The sequence below is a fragment of the Pinus tabuliformis genome, chromosome 6 (genome assembly GCF_031772625.1).
Source record: "Pinus tabuliformis cultivar Carrire ecotype Pingquan chromosome 6, CPIR1, whole genome shotgun sequence".
NCBI lineage: Eukaryota > Viridiplantae > Streptophyta > Pinopsida > Pinales > Pinaceae > Pinus > Pinus tabuliformis.
In genome coordinates this window covers 1991574550-1991593055 of record NC_142292.1, presented here as the reverse complement: position 1 = coordinate 1991593055, position 18506 = coordinate 1991574550, and the positions used below count along the sequence as shown (strand labels likewise).

General features: G+C 35.8%; 3 protein-coding genes across 3 annotated transcripts; all 3 read right to left on the bottom strand.

Annotated features, from left to right (window-relative positions):
• Window positions 1-7131: 7131 nt before the first annotated feature.
• Window positions 7132-9711, bottom strand: LOC149267220 (uncharacterized). The gene is made up of 3 exons (XM_089398326.1): window positions 8666-9711; window positions 8272-8547; window positions 7132-8146 (listed from the first exon to the last, which is right to left on the bottom strand). Exons 2-3 carry the CDS (start codon window positions 8387-8389, stop codon window positions 7419-7421), a joined length of 846 nt encoding a protein of 281 aa, XP_089254452.1. The 5' UTR covers window positions 8390-8547; window positions 8666-9711; the 3' UTR covers window positions 7132-7418.
• LOC149267221 (disease resistance protein L6-like) lies at window positions 8902-9681 on the bottom strand. Its single transcript, XM_089410533.1, has one exon. The coding sequence runs from the start codon at window positions 9679-9681 to the stop codon at window positions 8902-8904; it is 780 nt and encodes a 259-aa protein (XP_089266659.1).
• Window positions 9712-9722: 11 nt separating the features above from the next.
• LOC149267219 (toll/interleukin-1 receptor-like protein) lies at window positions 9723-10669 on the bottom strand. The gene has a single exon (XM_089431931.1). The coding sequence runs from the start codon at window positions 10373-10375 to the stop codon at window positions 9809-9811; it is 567 nt and encodes a 188-aa protein (XP_089288057.1). The 5' UTR covers window positions 10376-10669; the 3' UTR covers window positions 9723-9808.
• Between the last annotated feature and the right edge of the window lie 7837 nt (window positions 10670-18506).

The following is an 18506-nucleotide window of genomic DNA, read 5'->3' as shown; positions in this document are numbered from 1 at the left end:
TTTGAAATATACTAGGAGGAGTATCCAAAACTTATCAATCCTCAAACACTTCCTAGTAGATCATAATGTGCCATAAAGGATTTATCTTGTCCCATATGCATATACATTTTCCTATTACAAAGCTCTTACATCAAATTTAATCTTCTATTGACTTATTGTGTTATATCAAGTCACATATCTAAATGCCAACTTTCCTACTCATTTTTACAATCTTAACAATTGGGTTATTCAAACATTTTCTTCATCATCCAAATAAGGCTAACTAATTACCCTGCATTCATTTGTAATACACAAGATCCATCTTAACCCCGGATATATCAAGTGCCGAGAGGGATCAAATCTCTCGAGGTGAAAACCTCTTTTTTTAGTGCAAAACTTGAGGAAAGGTTAACACCTCGAGAGATTTTATCCCTCTCGAAGCTTGATAGATCTGGGGTTAAGATGGATCTAGGATGGTTTTAGTCATATGCGGTCATACACAATTTGTTGAACATCTAATTATTTTGATCATTTTAAATATGCTAAATATGTCTAAGATTAATTTGGTCAATTTAATTTTAAATTTTCTTAGTTACCTCAGTTTTTTGAGATGAGAGAGACTGTTAGTAACTTGAATGATGAAAAATGACGAAATAAAAATTTTGAGTGTTAAGTGACAATTTGACAATGTTGAATGATAAAAAATGTGAATAATAAGAATATTTTCAATTACAAACAATCTTCATTGCGATCAATCTAAAACTATTTTCTTCTACTATTGTTATTGTCACACCTATTCGTCTTGCCATTTTCTCATATCGATCATATGAAAAGGGCACTTAAAATCGTAGACCATTCAAATATTTAACTCAAACTATTGTAGTAAACACCATACCTTGTCTTTGTTGCTCTCCAATATTAATAGTAGTTTTCTCCAAAGTCAATCATTGTGACTTATGGAGTGTTAAACCCCAAATAATATTCAATGGTAGTTATTTTCTATTACGCATTTGAATGCAAAGTGATTACAATGTTGAATGATGGAAAATGGGAATAATAAGAATGTAGCCAATTACAAATAGTTTAGATTTTTAGGAAGCAAACATTTCGGGTAAGTGAACATTTTATTTAGGATGAAAAATCAAGTATTATTTATGGTTGAATTATTATAACACATAAGTCAATTCACATCATAAATAATTTTTATGTGCTTACACTGAGAGAAAGTGTGTATGTTTTCGGGGTGAGAAGGAGAGACAAGTGGAGATAATGATATAGATGGCGGGGGGGAGAGAGAAGGGAGAAGAGAGAGGCAAAGACAGGGAGAGAGGAATATATATATATATATATATATATATATATATATATATATATATATAATATATACTAAGAGAGAAGTGTTAGAGAGAGAGAGAGAAGGGGAAGAGAGAGAGAGAGAGGGAGGGGAAGGGGAAAGGGGGGGAGAGAGATAGATAGATATGGAGAGAGAGAGAGAGTGTATGTTTGGGGGGTGAGATAGAGAGATAAAGAAGGAGATACAATGGGAGATAGAGATATAGATGGAGGGGGCAGAGATGTGCTTACACTGAAATCAATGCACAATATCAATCTAATTACTTTGAAATTTATTTACACCATACATCTAGTTGAATCAAATCAGAAATAAATATCTACACTAAAATTAATGCATTTAGTGCAAACAATCAAATATGATTAGAAATCAACATCTACATTGAAATCTATGCATCTAGTGTACGCAATAAAATAGGATTAGAAATCAATATCTACACTGAAATCAATGCATCTAATGCAAGCAATCAAATAGGAATAGAAATCAATATCTACACTTAAACCAGTGCATCTAGTGCAAGCAATCAAATAGGAGTAGAAATCAACATTTACACTGAAATCAATGCATCTAGTGTAAGGTATCAAATAGGATTAGAAATTGACATCTACACTGAAATCAATGCATCTAGTGTAAGGTATTAAATAGGATTATAAATCGACATCTACACTGAAAACAATGCATCTAGTGCAAGTAATCAAATAGGATTAGAAACCAATATCTACATTGAAACCAATGCATCCAGTGCAAGTAATCAAATAGGAGTAGAAATCAACATCTACATTGAAATCAATGCATCTAGTGTAAAGTATTAAATAATATTAGAAATTGACATCTACATTGAAATCAATGCATCTAGTGCAAGCGATAAATTAGTATTAGAAATCACCAACTACACTAAAATCAAAACGGATATTTTAGTGAAAAACCAAAATATTCATAAATTTCTAGATCTAACTTCTATGTCTGTGTTTGTCTTTGTGTCTCTCTTTATTCTTCCGTCTCTCTCCATCTTCCATTTTGTGTCTATCTCCCTCCCTCTCTCCTTCTCTCACTCCCCCTCCCTCTCTCCTTCTCTCTCTCCCTCTCCCTCTCTCCCTCGTCTCTCTCTCTTCGCCTCTCCCTCCATTTCTCTATCTTTCTCTTATTCCATCTCTTCCCCTGTCATCTGTATCTATACCTCCATCCATATCTCCTTATTTGTTTCTCTATCTCGACCCCCTAAACACACATCTCTCTCTCTCTCTCTCTCTCTCTCTCTCTCTCTCTCTCTCCATATCTATCTCTCTTCCTCCCTCCCTCTCTATCTCTCTCTTATTCCCTCTCACCTCGTCCATCTATATCTATATCTCCCTCTGTCTCTCCTTTATCTCTCGATATCAGCCCGCAAACATACACACTCTCTCTCTACCCCCTCCATGTATATCTCTATCTCCCACTGTCTCTCTATCTCAATCCCCAAACATACACACACTCTCTCCATATCTATCTATCTATATCTCTCTCCCTCCCTCCCTCTTCCTCTCCCACTCTCTCTCTCTCTCTCTCTCTCTCTCTCTCTCTCTTCATCCCCCCTTTATTTTCCTCTGTCTTCTTCCCTCTCTTCCCCCTCCATCTATATCTCTATCTCCCCTTGTCCCTCCTTCTCACCCCAAAAATATACACACTCTCTCTCCATAGCTATCTATCTCACTCTCCCTCCCTCTCTTCCCCTACTCTCTCTGTATCTTCCCCTTATCTTCCTCTCTCTCTCCCTTCCCTCTTTCTCTTCTCTCCCTCATCATCTCTCCATCTCTCCCTTGTCACTCCCTCTCCCTCTCCACCTTTCTCTCTCTATGTCTTTCTTCCGCTTCCAACTCCATATCTCTGCCCCATTCTCTCCTCTCTCTCCTCCTTGCTCTCTCTCCCACCTCCCTCTCTCTCCCCCCATCACACTCTCCCTCTCTCTCCTCCTCCCTCTCTCTCCCTTTCTCTCCCACCTCCCTCTCTCTCTCCCCCCCATCACTCTCTCCCTCTCTCTCCACCCGCCAACTCTGTCACTATCTCCCTCCCTCTCTCCTTTTCACTCTCCCGCTCTCTCCTCCTCCATATCTATGTATCCTCGTCTCTCTCTTCCCCTTCTTTGCCTATCTATACCCTCTCCTTTTCTCTCTTTGCCCTCGTCTCCTCTCTCCCTAATTCCATCTTCATCTCTCCCTTGTCACTCCCTCTCTCTCTCTCTCCACCTCTATCCTTCAATGTCTTTGTTCTTTCCTCCCTCCCCCCCCCGCCCTCCCCCCTTTCTCCTTGTCTCTCCCACCTCTATGTCTCTCTCCCCCACTCTATTCCCCCTCCATCTCACTCTCTTTCTTAAATATGATCCCATTGTATTGTATTTAAGAAAGTATCTAAATTATATATAGATATATAATTGGTTATAAAATATTAAACCTATATTTTGGATCAACCATGTCAAAGAAAAAACAATAATAAAAAACTTAAAAGAATCATGCACTATCTTTCCTTTATTATTTTTAGTCACTTTGCTTTCTCTCTTCGCTTGGATCGTTTGGTTAGGATGCATCTATCCGAGTTCTTTATAATATTATTTATATTATGTAAATTTCACATATGTATATATAAAAGTATTCTCACTTTTAATTTATTAAAACCTCAGTTTTATCTATATGGGAATATTTTTAGTAGTCATGAGGATGGAGGGTTTAGATATACCTCAAAAGTAATTATAACCTTTTTGCTTCTAGATTTAATTAAAAAATATTAAAAAGTTAAATTAAAATAAAGTATTTGTAAAATATTTTGATTTTGAAATAAGTTATGGTTTTTGGGCATGTGGTATTGATAAGCTATGTTATTGGCCCATGGTATTGTAACAAAATAATTAAAATCCTAGATCCATAATCTAAATCTTAGATGGCCGAGATAAACCATGGTATTAGCCCATGGTATTATGATTTTCTTCTCCCTGTCTCTATCTTTCTCTTCTGGGTATTGTCCCATGGTATTGTAAAGAAACCTATTTAGAAGTTAATAATATCCATGGTAAATATTCATAATTAAAAATCTTTTTATATTGTAAATATTAAATTTGTAAGCACTTATTAATTAAATTTAAAAATGGTTATGGTAAGATGGATGTTAATTTATAGGTACTATTTATATGTTATATAATGTGATATGTATATTATATTTTATTTTATCTAAAAAATTGTTCATAAATTTATTAATAAAAAACAACATTACAATATAAAAAAGTTGGATTTAAAAAATATCTCACATCTAACACTCAACCATCTAACGCTCAGCCATCTAACAGTCACTCATCTAATGCTCACACATCTAAGACTCACTCATTCAACAAACTAAAGCTACAAAACATTGTGGTATCACAACACTTCTTACATTCATATAAATTTTATCACACCACTACTTCAGATTCATATAAATTTTCTTTTGGACCAATACATATATTTTACACAAAAATACACTAAGTTACACATCTAATGCTCACCCATTCAAACAAACTAAAGCTACAAAACATTGTGGTATCACAACACTTCTTACATTCATATAAATTTTATCACACCACTACTTCATATTCATATAAATTTTCTTTTAGAACAATCCGTATATTTTACACAAAAATACACTAAGTTATTATTCCAGCGTTTATAATTACTTATTATCCATGTTTTATCTGTTTGTTGTAGTGTATAGATTTGCATTACCATTCTATATATCAGGTGCCTTCATTTTGTCATTCTTTTTGAGTTAATGTGTTCGTTGTGTAAGTAATAAATGATTTCTTTTCCATGACCTTTATGAGCTCCTTCATTTGTTTGCCACATGTATGTAGACAAACTCATCTTCTTGAAGCTCCTACAATTTGTTCTTTTGTAACCACTACCAATAATATCACCTTGCTTAGAACAACCTTTGGCAAATGTTTTCACACATCTTCGTATTCAAATCAGCGTTTACCTTTTAGACAACTTCTAATATGTTGGAAACCAACTATCAAGTGCATGTGTAGGTTCTTCTATGAATAACCTTCTCATTCAAATCAACATTTACATTTTAGACAACTTCTAATGTGTTGGAAAACAACTATCAAGTGCATGTGTATGTGTGAATAATCTTCTCATTCAAATCAACATTTACATTTTAGACAACTTGTAATATGTTGGAAAACAACTATCAAGTGCATGTGTAGGTTTATGTGTGAATAATCTTCTCATTCAAATTAGCATTTACCTTTTAGACAACTTCTAATATGTTTGAAAACAACTATAAGTGCATGTGTCCGTTCTTATGTGAATAATGTAAATAGAATGGAAAACCAAATGCTTGTTATATTTGATGATTCTTTGTTGGTGAGTTGATGATACTTTTTTTTAGTCAAGGTTCAACAACTTTGTTTTAGGAAAACATAACTTGCACAATAAGGACATTTTCCACACATGCTCCTTTCTCTCCCATAGATGATGCTCACTTTCAAAAATAACATTTTGTCTAATTTTTTTTACTCATCCAAAATGTAAATATATTTGGTTGATAGACAATGAAAATATTATGTTAAAACTTAGAGAAGTAGATATATTTATATGAAATTCAATATAAAATCTTTTGAAATGGTTTATAGAACAATTAATTGAAAAAAAATGATTCAAACCAAAGCACAAATATGAGGAAAAGCACATTAAAAAATAGAAAAGAAAGAAAAAATTTGTACATTTACAATGATGAGTGAAGCATGTTCCGTGATAATAAGTAATGAATTCACTTTAAACACATAACAAATAAATTTGATTACTTTAGTCCCATATACCAAAAATACATATAAGAAGTGTTCCAATGGCAATTAATAGTAACATTCCATAATCATGAGGCAAAAGTTATGCCAAGGTGAAAAAAAATCATTTTCAAAAAATTGTTATCTAAAGCAATATGTTTCACAATTCTAAGAATACAAAAATATATACTTTAATATAATAATAATTTTCCTTAGTAAGTTCATCTATATTTATGTGCAAGTATTAGAGTTTCAAGATTTTAATACCTAGTTTACTTAAAGAGTATATGATTCAGCTTTTATACTTATTTTTAAACCATATCCCAAATAAGTATTATCCATTAATACAGTCAAAAACCAAAGACAAACTAAATAAATTTTCTTTTAATTCATCTATCTTATAATCATCAAATAATATATATTCACATAAAATTTGATTAGCCATCTTTATCATTTCTTTTAAAATTTTAATTATTCTAATAATTTTTAATCACTTTTATTTTACTAAAAATTAAAAATAAAAAAACCAATATAATTCCAAAAAAATATTTTTTTTTTCATTTTTACACCCTTTCAATTTCTTAAAAAATTAAATAATAAATATATTAAAATATTTACTTTCTAATCATATATATTTTATAAATAATTACAATTTAATAAATAAATATATTAATACCTATTCTAACTACATTAATATTTGTATCCACTTAAATAATGATTATAAATAATAAAACAACCTCATACATTTTCAATATAAATCTCAATATATATTTGATTTTTACATTACTTTCCACGTCTAACAAATTCAAATTCATTTGCTGTGTGCAGTATTTATTCTCGATCCCTATATACCTTATATGCTTTCATCCATTATTAAAAATAAAATAAAATATTAAAATTTAAACATTATTTGAAGTCTTAAAATAAAGTTTATATACTTTTAATGAAAACTTTTCAAACCATTATAAAAAATGAACTAGTCATAAACTTATAGAGAGTACAACCTACTTGGACCTCAAACTGAAAGGTAGCAATCGGCAACCAATCCAGACAACATTTTTTTAAGTTAATAAATAAATAAACCGAAGGAGACGTATTACTAATAAAAAGAACATTCAACAACGATCATTAAACAGACTGCTACCCCATACATTTTTCATATTTGACATATAAAATATGTGTCCTTAAATCATGTTGTAGATAAAAATGATCATGTACTATACCAATTGTGAACACCCCCAATTATGAAATAGTCTTATGACCGCCTCTTTTGTTTTGATTTTAAATCGCCAGCGCCGCCTACTCCCAGACTGGACATTGTAATTTGGGGCACCGACGGAGGTCAAGCTCCTCCAACCACATACAATGTTCAACACATTCCACCTCCTCTAACTCACAGCACCCATAGAGATCTAGCGTTCGAAGCTGTGTACACTGCAACAAGCCCCGTATCCTCTTCAGCTTCGTACATCCAATTGCCCTCACCTCCTCCAAAGATGTCAACAATTCCAAACTTAGTTTTGTGCCCTGCTCTAACTGAGCGCACCCACTAACATTTAACATCTTAAGTTTTGTGGTCTGCTCCAAACCCTGTATCCTCTTCAGCTGCGTACATCCCTCTGCCGACAAGTACTTCAAAGATGACAACCCTACCATACTTAGTTCATCTAACTGAGCGCACCCACTAATATCTAACCTCTGAAGTCGTGCGGCGAACATCAAACCCCGTATACTCTTCAGCTGCGTACATCCCTCTGCCGACAAGTACTTCAAGTGGAAAGATATCAACCATCCCATACTTAGTTTATCTAACTGAGCGCACCCACTAACATCTAACCTCTGAAGTCCTGCTACGTGCTCCAAACCCCGTATCCTCTTCAGCTGCGTACATCCCTTTGCCGACAATTCCTCTAAATGAAAGCACCAACTAACATCTAACCGCTGAAGTTTTGTCGGTGGGCCAACCCCCATATGTTCTTCAACCACACACATCCAGATACGTTCAACTCCTCCAAACATAAAGGGAGCTGCAAAAGAGATATTTATATGTGGATCACGATTCTCATCTACTAAACATTTCAAATTATTCAGAGACGCTATTTTGATAATAACCACTAGACAACAAATATTTATACAACAAATTTCAATTTACCTGTGATTCTTGTTGCCACAATGTTTCTAATTTGTTCCCGGACACATGAAGAAACATTAACTTCTTCATTGGAATCAGAGGGAGAGATGAGTGTGGACACTCGTTCCAGCGGAGCCATATGAGATTTGGCGACTTGGCGCTCTTCAGAATGCGTTCCAAGAGGGAACCTTCAGTATCAACAAGGTGTAACCTCTTCATTTGAATAGAATCAAAATCATCATCATCACCATGGTATTCGCTAAGAACCATTCTAATTCCCCGCACGGTTATTATTCCCTGCCCATCATAAAAAAAAAAAATGATAGTGATTACAGGGTCATTCATTCTTGTAAGATAATGAACCCCGATCTTTATTGAATAAAATATAAGAGGATTTGAGGGATTGACTACTTACAGTTGATTGCTTCACCAAGTCATCAAAATGCCGAAACCTAAACGGTTGCTTAACAGTGGCTTCACTTATTGCAAGATCCCGTAGGTGATCATGCATACGTATCAGATTGGAGGAGTCTACTTCGACCAGACACTTGTTTTGTAGATTTTGTAATGCTAACCAGCCTCCCCATTCTGAGACGTTCCATATGCTAATGGCCATTTCCCTTTTTTCTCCAATGAAAAAACAAGCAATATCTAAGAAGCTTCATTCAAGGCTTCATAACTAATTTGAAGCCTTTTTTTAATGTCATCAGGAAGTCTCTTCTTAAGTTGAACCAATTGCGCAGACCAATAAGACAGGTCATTGTTTCCATGGAGAAGTCCACCGAACACTTTCAGGGATAGAGGCAATCCATCACAGGCATTTACGAAGTCCTGGGCCAAGTTTTCAAATCTTGGGAGTGGATCGGGCTGACCGAAAGCATGCTGGCAAAAGAGCTTGAGTGAGCGTTCTGTACTTAGCCCGCCTAACTTGTAAATTAATGATTTTTCGACCCCTGATCTCTTGAGAACATCCTTATCTCTAGATGTAATCAATATTAAGCTATCTGAGTGGATACAAGTTCGATCTGGCACAAGTTCATCAATCTGATCTATGCTATCTACATCATCTAAAACTAATAAAATCTTGTGAGAGAGGAGATGTTTTTTAAGCATTTGTTTAGCTTCATCTTTGTTTTCTATCTGCAGATCTGACCCAGACAAGCTCCTAAGAAGTTTTCTCTGCAATATTATTAAAGAGCCTTTTTCTCTTACATCATCTAAAAAGCAAGATAAGGCATAACCTGAACTCTTCCTTTTCCTATTGAAGAGTTCTTTTGCAAGGGTTGTTTTTCCTACACCACCTAATCCAACTATCCCTACTACCTGAACTTTTCTTCCACTCTGTAACACTTGATTTTCAAAATCGCTAACTTTTTCTTCTAAACCGGTTGGATATTTGGCTACATCCAATGGTTTATTCACATTTCCCATCACACTTTCAACCACCTTATCTAGCAAGAGGCCCTCTGGCGAAAAACAATATAACCAGTGAGAAACATAGTATGTGCATATCTATCAATATAAAGTAACAGAAACACCGGGAAGGATGTTTGAACGCTTACCCGTTACACGCCTGCAGATCGAAACCGCTTATGCCGGAAACTCTAGAAAGAGCATTTCGCCACTTTTCAATAGTGGCTGCATTGTGTCTCAGCTTCTTTTGAGGAGATTGAGGATCAGTTTGAGCCTCATACTCCGTCTTCTCTCCAAGTTTCTTCAGGGATTGTGCATACACAGTATCTTTGCCCTGGGTCCATCTAAGATCAGAGGGTTCCACTTGGTAAAACACTGGAATTATTTTAGCCCCTGACTCCAGCATCATTACGAGCTCATTTAGACACCAGGTTGAGTCAGCGTATCCCGCGGAAAAAATTGCAACGTGTACAGAGGCTGTTCGAATAGCCCCTTTTATTTCAGAGTTAAAATACTCTCCCTGCCGCAATTCCTCCCGATCCAGAAAGACCTTCAATCCGTACGAAGTAAGCCGACGGTAGAGATAACTGGCGAAGGTATTTTTGACATCGGGGCCTCTATGATTTATAAAAACATCAAAGGCGGAATTGCTCGTGTTGCCAGGATTAAGGGAGGTGGAAGTAGAGGCAGCGGTGGAGGAGGATGCGGCCATTTCCAATTTGGAAAATAGACACAGAGATGGGAGAGATGTGAAGGATGGCGATGAGCACGACTCAGTCTGAGACTGCAAGAGAGCCGATGAGTTAGGAGTTTCTCAGTGCCGAGAGAAGCTGTGAAGAATTGCAATAGGAAACACGCTCTATGCAGAAATACAGCAATACACATGAAACCCTTTACCCCTGGTTTTTGCTTATGTCTAAAGGCGCGTTTTAGGTCTGAATGCGCGTTTTCGTAGTGGCCGACCATTGACAGCACCAAGTCTATCTCGGGTCAAAAAGAAATAGACTGACATGCACAACCATATATTGTTGGGATCGGAATCACGTGCCCAGCCGCCAGACAAAGGAGAAAACTGAACCAATATATCGTACTGGAAATTTATTTTTATTTTTTATTTTTTTTCTACCGAAGGTCAAAAGCTATCAAACTCAGGGTCAAACCATAGTGACAAACATTGACTATGGTTTGACAAGTTATCACCCACCTGTAATAACCCGCTGGTGGTCCGTAATGAGCAGGCTTTCACTCCTGCCAGATGCCTCGTCTTCCACCTTTCCTTTCCTTCCTTACGAGGTCTTAGCTAAGCAGAAGCATTTTACGGCATACTCCATAAAAAGAATTATTTTTTGGGGTTTAAAGGCTGTATTTTCAATTAATCTAGACAAATCATTTGAATTTAAAAAAGTTAAATAATACTCTAGTTAGGTTAGGTTTTCATTTTATTTTAGAAAATAATATAACATGAAGGTATTATGTTGAGACAAAATTCATACATGATAAATATTTATATGAGGGTAAAATAATATTAGTATTTTTTTAATGTTTATGGTAACTAATATATGTATTAGTATTAAATTATTTTATTAATTGTGCTAGTATTAATATTAAATTATAGTTTTAATATTAATTTTAAATTATGATATTAATGAAAGATGGAAGTAGGAGTAGACTTTATGGATGTAAAAATTTAAGATCTCATGATTGTGGGAAGGGGAGAAGAACATTTCTTTTTTCTACAAATTAATGTTGAAACACAAGCATCATAACTATATATTTTCACTTATGGCACAGAATGGGCAAGGCTTTTGATTATAGGGATATTGAAAAAGAACTTACTTCATTTTATAGTGATCTCCTTAAAAAGTCTAACTCTAACATATTACAAGTCATGGAGAAAATAATCGCCTACATTCTAAGATTGGTCACTAAAGACCAAAACACGACATTGATGAAGGAAATTGCTTTGCAGGAAGTTAAGGAAGCAATGATAAGCCTCCCAAGAAATAAGGCTCCTGGATTGGATGCTTTCACCTCATATTTTTTCGAAGCAAGTTGGGCATTCTTGCGAGAGGACATATTATCTTTAATAGAGGAATTGCAAAGAAAACACTCTATCATCCCTGCTCTAAATGCCACTTTCCTCACTCTTGCACCTAAATAGACACAAGCAACAGATCCAAGTAACTTTAGACCTATCACACTCTGTAACATGGTGTACAAAATCCTTTCGAAGATCACAGTCAATAGACTCAAACCCTTGTTTTCTTTGCTCATCTCTAAGGAGCAGTCAGGATATGTTGAGGGTCAGCAAACCTGGACAAGATCATAGTAGCGCATGAGCTTATACACACTATGAAAAAGTTCACAAAATCAAGTATGGTAATCAAATAAGATTTGTCAAAAGCATTTGATAAATTGTGTTGGATTATCTTTTCCAAATTTTGAAAGCCTTTGCTCTCTCTAATGATTGGGCTAAATGGGTCGCTTCCTTATTTTCCTCCCCTTTCTTCTCTATCCTTATTAATGGTTCCCCTTCCTCCACCTTTAGTGCCTCTCGAGGTATTTGCCAAGGAGACCCACTCTCCCCTTTTATTTTTGTCATGGCTATTGAAGGTCACGGGTGTTATCTTAGACATTCTATGCTTAATGATGAGATGTGGGGCATTCGTCTCAAAACTTGGTTGGCACCCATAACTCACCAACAATTTTCGGATGGCACTATGTTGATGGACGATCCCTCGGTTCAAGAAGCCTTGGCCTTCAAGCGCATTCTGAATGACTTCATGTTAGCCTCTGGTACTGAAATTTAACCCAACAAGTCGCAAGATTTCTTCTTCAATACACATCCTAGCATTTAAGCCCATCTTGCCCATCTCTTAGGTTTATCTCAAGCCTCTCTCTCGATCATTTATCCAGGTGCCCCACTAGTAGAGAATTTGTTGAAAACTATTCACTAGAGAGATCTTTTGGATATAATTCTCACCAAACTAAACAATTGGACCTTTAAGGCCTTAAATTTTCCAGGAAGATTAGTTCTCCTCAAATTGGTGCTTCAATCACTCCCAATTTATAGAATTTTGGTCCTAGCTACACCAAAAGGCGTCATGTGTTCAGTGCGTAACCTAATGCGCTCTTTTCTTTAGGGAGGAACGGCTCGGGAACATAAGTGGGTGGTTGTGGCTTGGAGTTCGCTTTGTCTTACCAAATCAAGAGGAGGATTATGACTAAAGGATCCAAAGATGCTTAACAAAGTCATGGGGGCCAAACTTTGGTGGCATTGACTTCAAGGGGGTCAATATCTTTGGAAATTAATATGGGACAAAAAATACAGTCAAGGACTTAGTATAGACTCCAAGATGCACAGACACAACCTCACATGAGGCTCTTCCACATGGAATTTGGTTGAAAACAATAAGGAAATCATTCAAAATAACTATTTTTGGGAAATTCGTAATGGAGGCTTGACCAAATTTTGGTTTGATTCATGGCAGCAACTTCCAAAGCTTTCTTCTCAAGAGATTCTATCATAAATTTCTACTACATTGGAAGCCCAGAGCTACATACAAGTGGCACAATATTGGAAAGATCAACCAAGTGAAGGTCATTGGCATACTTGGAAATATCTGGAGGATTAGGGCTTCCCCATTTCGGAGGAGGACTGGGAAATTCTCCAAAATGAACTATAGGAAAGGAAAATTCATATCCAGGATGGTGTCGACATCCTTCAATGGGGTTTCAAGTCCTCAGGTAAATTTACTATTAAAGAGGATTATAATCTTATGGGAGATCTGGAAAACTTCCCCAAAGAGGAGATATGGACTCACATCTGGCAGTAAGGTCTATGGCCCAAGGTAACCTCCTTCCTTTGGCTTTTGGCCAGGAAGCACCCTCTAACCTGGGAGAAAATTAGAAAAAGGGGTTTCAAAGGACCATCCAAATCACATTTTTAATGACTACCCCTTTACGGAGCACATTTGGAGGAAAGCAACAATCACCTTCAAGTAAACATATCACAATTCTCAAGCTGATGTTGTGGATCTCATCACTACTTGGCATTCATAAGCCTTTCAAAGTCTTGTTCTCAACAATCCTTAGATGCTCCTTTCGAGATTTGTCTAATGGACAATCTGGAAGGAAAGGAACTATAGAATATTCAAGGGATCATCAAGAAGTGAAGCAATTATCTGGAAAGTAATCCTCAAAAACATTTGTGAATCCATTATTGCCATCTCATGGGGGGCCAATCATTTGGCCGACTTCCCTACCCGAGTCTTCCATTCTCGAGGCCCTCTCCATCTCACCTCCCTCCTCTTCATTTGTGAATCCTACTACCCACCTTGTCCCATTCGCTCAATCTTTTTGGTCCTCTCCTCCTTTGGGCTTCCTTAAATTTAACTTCAACAGTGGCTCAAAGACAAATCTAGGCAATGCAGGTTTTGGAGGAGTCTTCTGCAATCATCATGGCCTCCCAACATACATTACAATAGGCTCTATCAAGGTTAGTACAAACAATGATGCAGAGCTTTTTTCCCTATAAGCAGGTCAGCAATATGCTTTGGAAAAAGGTTTCCACAAACTGATTGTTTAGGGTGATTTGAGGATTGTCATAAATATCCTCAAGAAACTTTTGAATTGTTCTAACTCAGAAAAACTCTCTCATATTTGGCATCTAGAATCCCTCATCTCCAGAGCCAATAGGCTTCTTCAAGGTATCTCAATCATAATCCCTATGCATATAAAAGGAGCAGGAAACAAAGTTGGTGATCAATTAGCTAATCTGGGTTGCAAGAACTCCTCCATCAGCATTTCCTCAAGCATGGAAGCGTTGTCAAAATCTTAATGGCTTAAGGAATTTAGAGATTTGACAAACAAGGATTTGGTAGATTCTAATGGAAAAATAGAATCCTCCCAATCCTTCCATTGATCGAGGTGTCTCAAAATCTAAAAGGTTGAAGGTCTAATGCTTGCTATTTTTCTTTTGGCTACTGCTTGGCAACATGTTGCCTTCATGATTAGGAACAATAGTGAAGGATGTCTTGTATAGTCTCAGTTATTAGGCTTTTTGTATTTTCATCAAGCTCATAGTTAGTTTGGTAGTTTATGGTACTTTTCTTGGAGATGAAAACTTTTCTTCTACTCTTGGTTTGGTTTCCCTTTTAGCAGACCTAGGAAAAGCTCTAGATGTATATATATATATATATATATATATATATATATATATATATATATATATAATATATATATATTAATAATACTAATAACGTTATTAATACTAAACCATTCAAGTTAAAAATTCGGCAAGATTTTTTGGAAGGTTTTCCAGTTTGATTTCTCTAAAATTCAGCAAGATTTATTGAAATCACCAGTTTGATGGGTAACCCCTGCACAATCGAAGTGCCCTAGAGGTTTTTCATAGTATTGAATCCATATATACACTCAAAAAACGAGTTTAAATAAGGCAAATCAAGATTTCACCTCAAATTTTCCCACCTAATTCGGGCACCGGAAAGTCCAAAAAGTTGCACTAAAGACAACTCCATTAAAAATTATGTTATGGGAAAAATTGCATAAAATTTTATAATCTACATTAATTTATGTTAGCTAAGTTAATAATTGTTAATAAGAAAATGGAATACTATACTGGTGCTTTGGAAGGAACAAATGAAATAAGATATAAAGTGGATAAATTAATTGCATGCTCACACGGACTTGCATAAATTTTGGTGGCTAGTAACCACTAGTAAGTCTACACATTTACAGTGCTACATAAGTCCTGAAGAAAACATAAATAATGGTGAGAAGTAACTCCTAGTAATTTACATATTATTTCAATCCATTTTTTATGCAAAGATTTGATTAAATTATAGTGAGAAGTAACTCATGGTAAATATGTTATTTACTTCCTTCAAAGCTTAAGAATAAAAAATCACTACACAAATATCTAAAATAATCCATGCATATTGCAACCATATCCATAAATAATGGCATAAAATATGTTAGATAATTATCCACATAGCATTATCTTGTGCAAAGGTTACAATAAGACCTTCAAGTTATGGTAAAATCAAATGTTTGAAAATTAGTTTTTTAAATAATATTGAAAAATAAATATTTACTTTTGTTAAACATTATAAGTTCCATTGGTCAATCCTAGACTAATAGTGGCCAAAAAGATTAATGATGGTATATTGACAATACATTACTAATAACTTTAATAGTATTAATGAAATTAATAATATCAATGTAATAATGAGATATAATAGTATTACATGAAATTATTTTACCTTATATTATAATAATATTCTTATTAATGTTATTAACAACATTAAGATTATTATGAATATTATTGTTATTAATAACATTTAAGTAATCACAATCACATTAAGGTTAAGCACATAGTAATAATAATATTATTATTTTTCTCATTAGTATTAATAATAATATTATTATTAGTAAAATTAACATATATAATATTTTTCTGTTTTTATGGGGTGAATTCTATTATCTACAAAAACAAGGGATTACATAAAGAATTACAATAAGTCAATCAGGTCTCTTATAGGGAAGACAAGACCACAACAAGAAATATACTCTCCTTAGAGATGGGATAGACAACTAAGAACTAACAGTAACTACACAAACCAGACTAATAAAAATATACTAGCATAAGTGGCCTTGAACAAAAATAGTTGCAGAATTATAGTCATAAACTAGAACCATAACAAAATCAAGCTAAAGGGTCTAAATCAGAGCGTACCACCATAATAGGGGTTTTTGGATGTGCCGAAGAACTTCCTACTGCAGGGGGATGTCGAGATAATGTTCAATCATCTCCAACCTATTATCAAAATCCCTTAGATGCCCATCCAAGTAATCCAAAGATTGAAGAAGGTCCAACCTAGAATCACGTTGGTCTAGAAGAGTTCGCCCCATAAGGAATTTCATTTTCCAATACAACTACAATATCTGCATGTATTGATTAAATCTACCCCTCGTTTGTCCTATATTAGAGATCCAATTGGCCCACTCAGTAAGGACTTTTGTATCTAAGAGGGAAGTTCTGTGAGAAGAGGATTCCCCCTCAAACCTGGTCTGTTCCTCCTATACATGGGCCAAAGTGTGCTCCTAATACCTTGCTACAAAGTCTTCAATTAGATGATGAAAGTGACTGTGACGTTTGTGATCCCACTCTCAATAATAAGCGACCTCTCTTCTGACTCTTGCCCTCTGTCATGGCACATTGACAATGACACTTAGAGACCCAAAGTTAAGCCATGTTTAGCCCTGACTAAGGTAATCACTTCCCACACAGTATCACCTCAGATTAATATAGCCAAAAACTAAGAGGTGGATGAATCGATGAACTATTTGCATGGATGCTTTCCCAGCTAGGTCCAAGTGTTCAGAAGTGGCTAAGGCATACAATTCCTCGCTAACTTTCTGACACCAAACAACAAAATGATGGGAATGCCACCTAATAGTCAAGGTGTTGACCAAAACACTACCCAGGGACAATAGAGGCATCTGCCACACTATCTGAGATGGTGGTAGGGGCCAATAATACAACATAAACCCTTAGAACACTAGGATTCCCACACCACTAGACCCTAGAATGACACTCAACCTAGAATAGGCTCCATGGGGTCTTAGGAACACAACCAATATGGAAGAAAGGAACCTAACACCCCGAAGGACAACCCCAAACAGCACCAAGACAAGATGTGAGACCCCTCAACCCCCACGACCCTCCTCGATAGCTAACCTTCAAGTGATAGGAATCATACAAAAAGAGTTGAGTCACTGTTACACAACATTTTGTCACTGTCCCTGTACTTCCCATTCCTTGATCCTGTAGGACCTCTACAGTGAACCCCGCATGCTTTGCCTTCATGAAGAAACTCCCATTGTGTCCCTCTTAATGAGCAGATAAATTTCCTTTTGCACCATTTCCCCTTAAACTTATGTTTTGGCTAGTTTACAAGACTGGTGCTAATGGCCTTTGTCTCCCCCGCGTCGATGTGCAGAGATTAGCACTACTCCTCACGCCGACTGGAGAAACTGAGCTATGTTCCAGTTGCGTCGGTCATATTATGGAAATTTTTTAAATTAGAGCTGAAGCTTCTAGCTTTAGAAGCTTCGTAACGAAAGTTTGGTAAATGGTTTGGCCGGATGGGGTCGAGGATGAAAGTTTGGGCTCCTTTCCCCTATAATGATGGCACTACCTCAAGGGATAAGACCTTCTCCCATGGGAAGAGGATCCATCTCCCATCCATTTTTCCTATATAAACCTTCCTTCTTCCCAAACACAAGCTAGTGTTAGTGTTAGTTAGAGTGTTGATATTAGGGTGCTTATGCTATTTTGGTTTGGAGTAGACAAGCAAGCTATTACTAGTTGTAGCTATCTAGTTGTGTGAGGGAGAAGTGTGATTTGGTTTGGAGTGAAGCCTAAAGGGAAGAGCCTTAAAACTATTGTTGCTTGAGGCCATCATGGAATGCTAGTAGAAGTGTGTGGGAACCTTGTCTTGTCAGAGGAAGACTGCAATGTCAAGATGAATGGTTGTAATCTCTCTTTGATATTAATATATGCAACTATCGATTGATTTCCTACATGTTTTGTAATATTACATATTCATGGCTTAATGTTTCTTGACTTGTTAAGTAGGTTGAATTGCAATTTGTCTATTATCATGTTTGTTGTTTGTTGTTTGTTGTTGTTTACTTGTTTCAGGTGCTTGAAGAAGAGAGTGAGAGATAACTGTAGCAAGCAAGCGAGGACATCATCAAGCAAGATAAGCGAACCAAGAGGTAGGCCCTCTTGATTGATTCTAACCTAAGAAATCTTC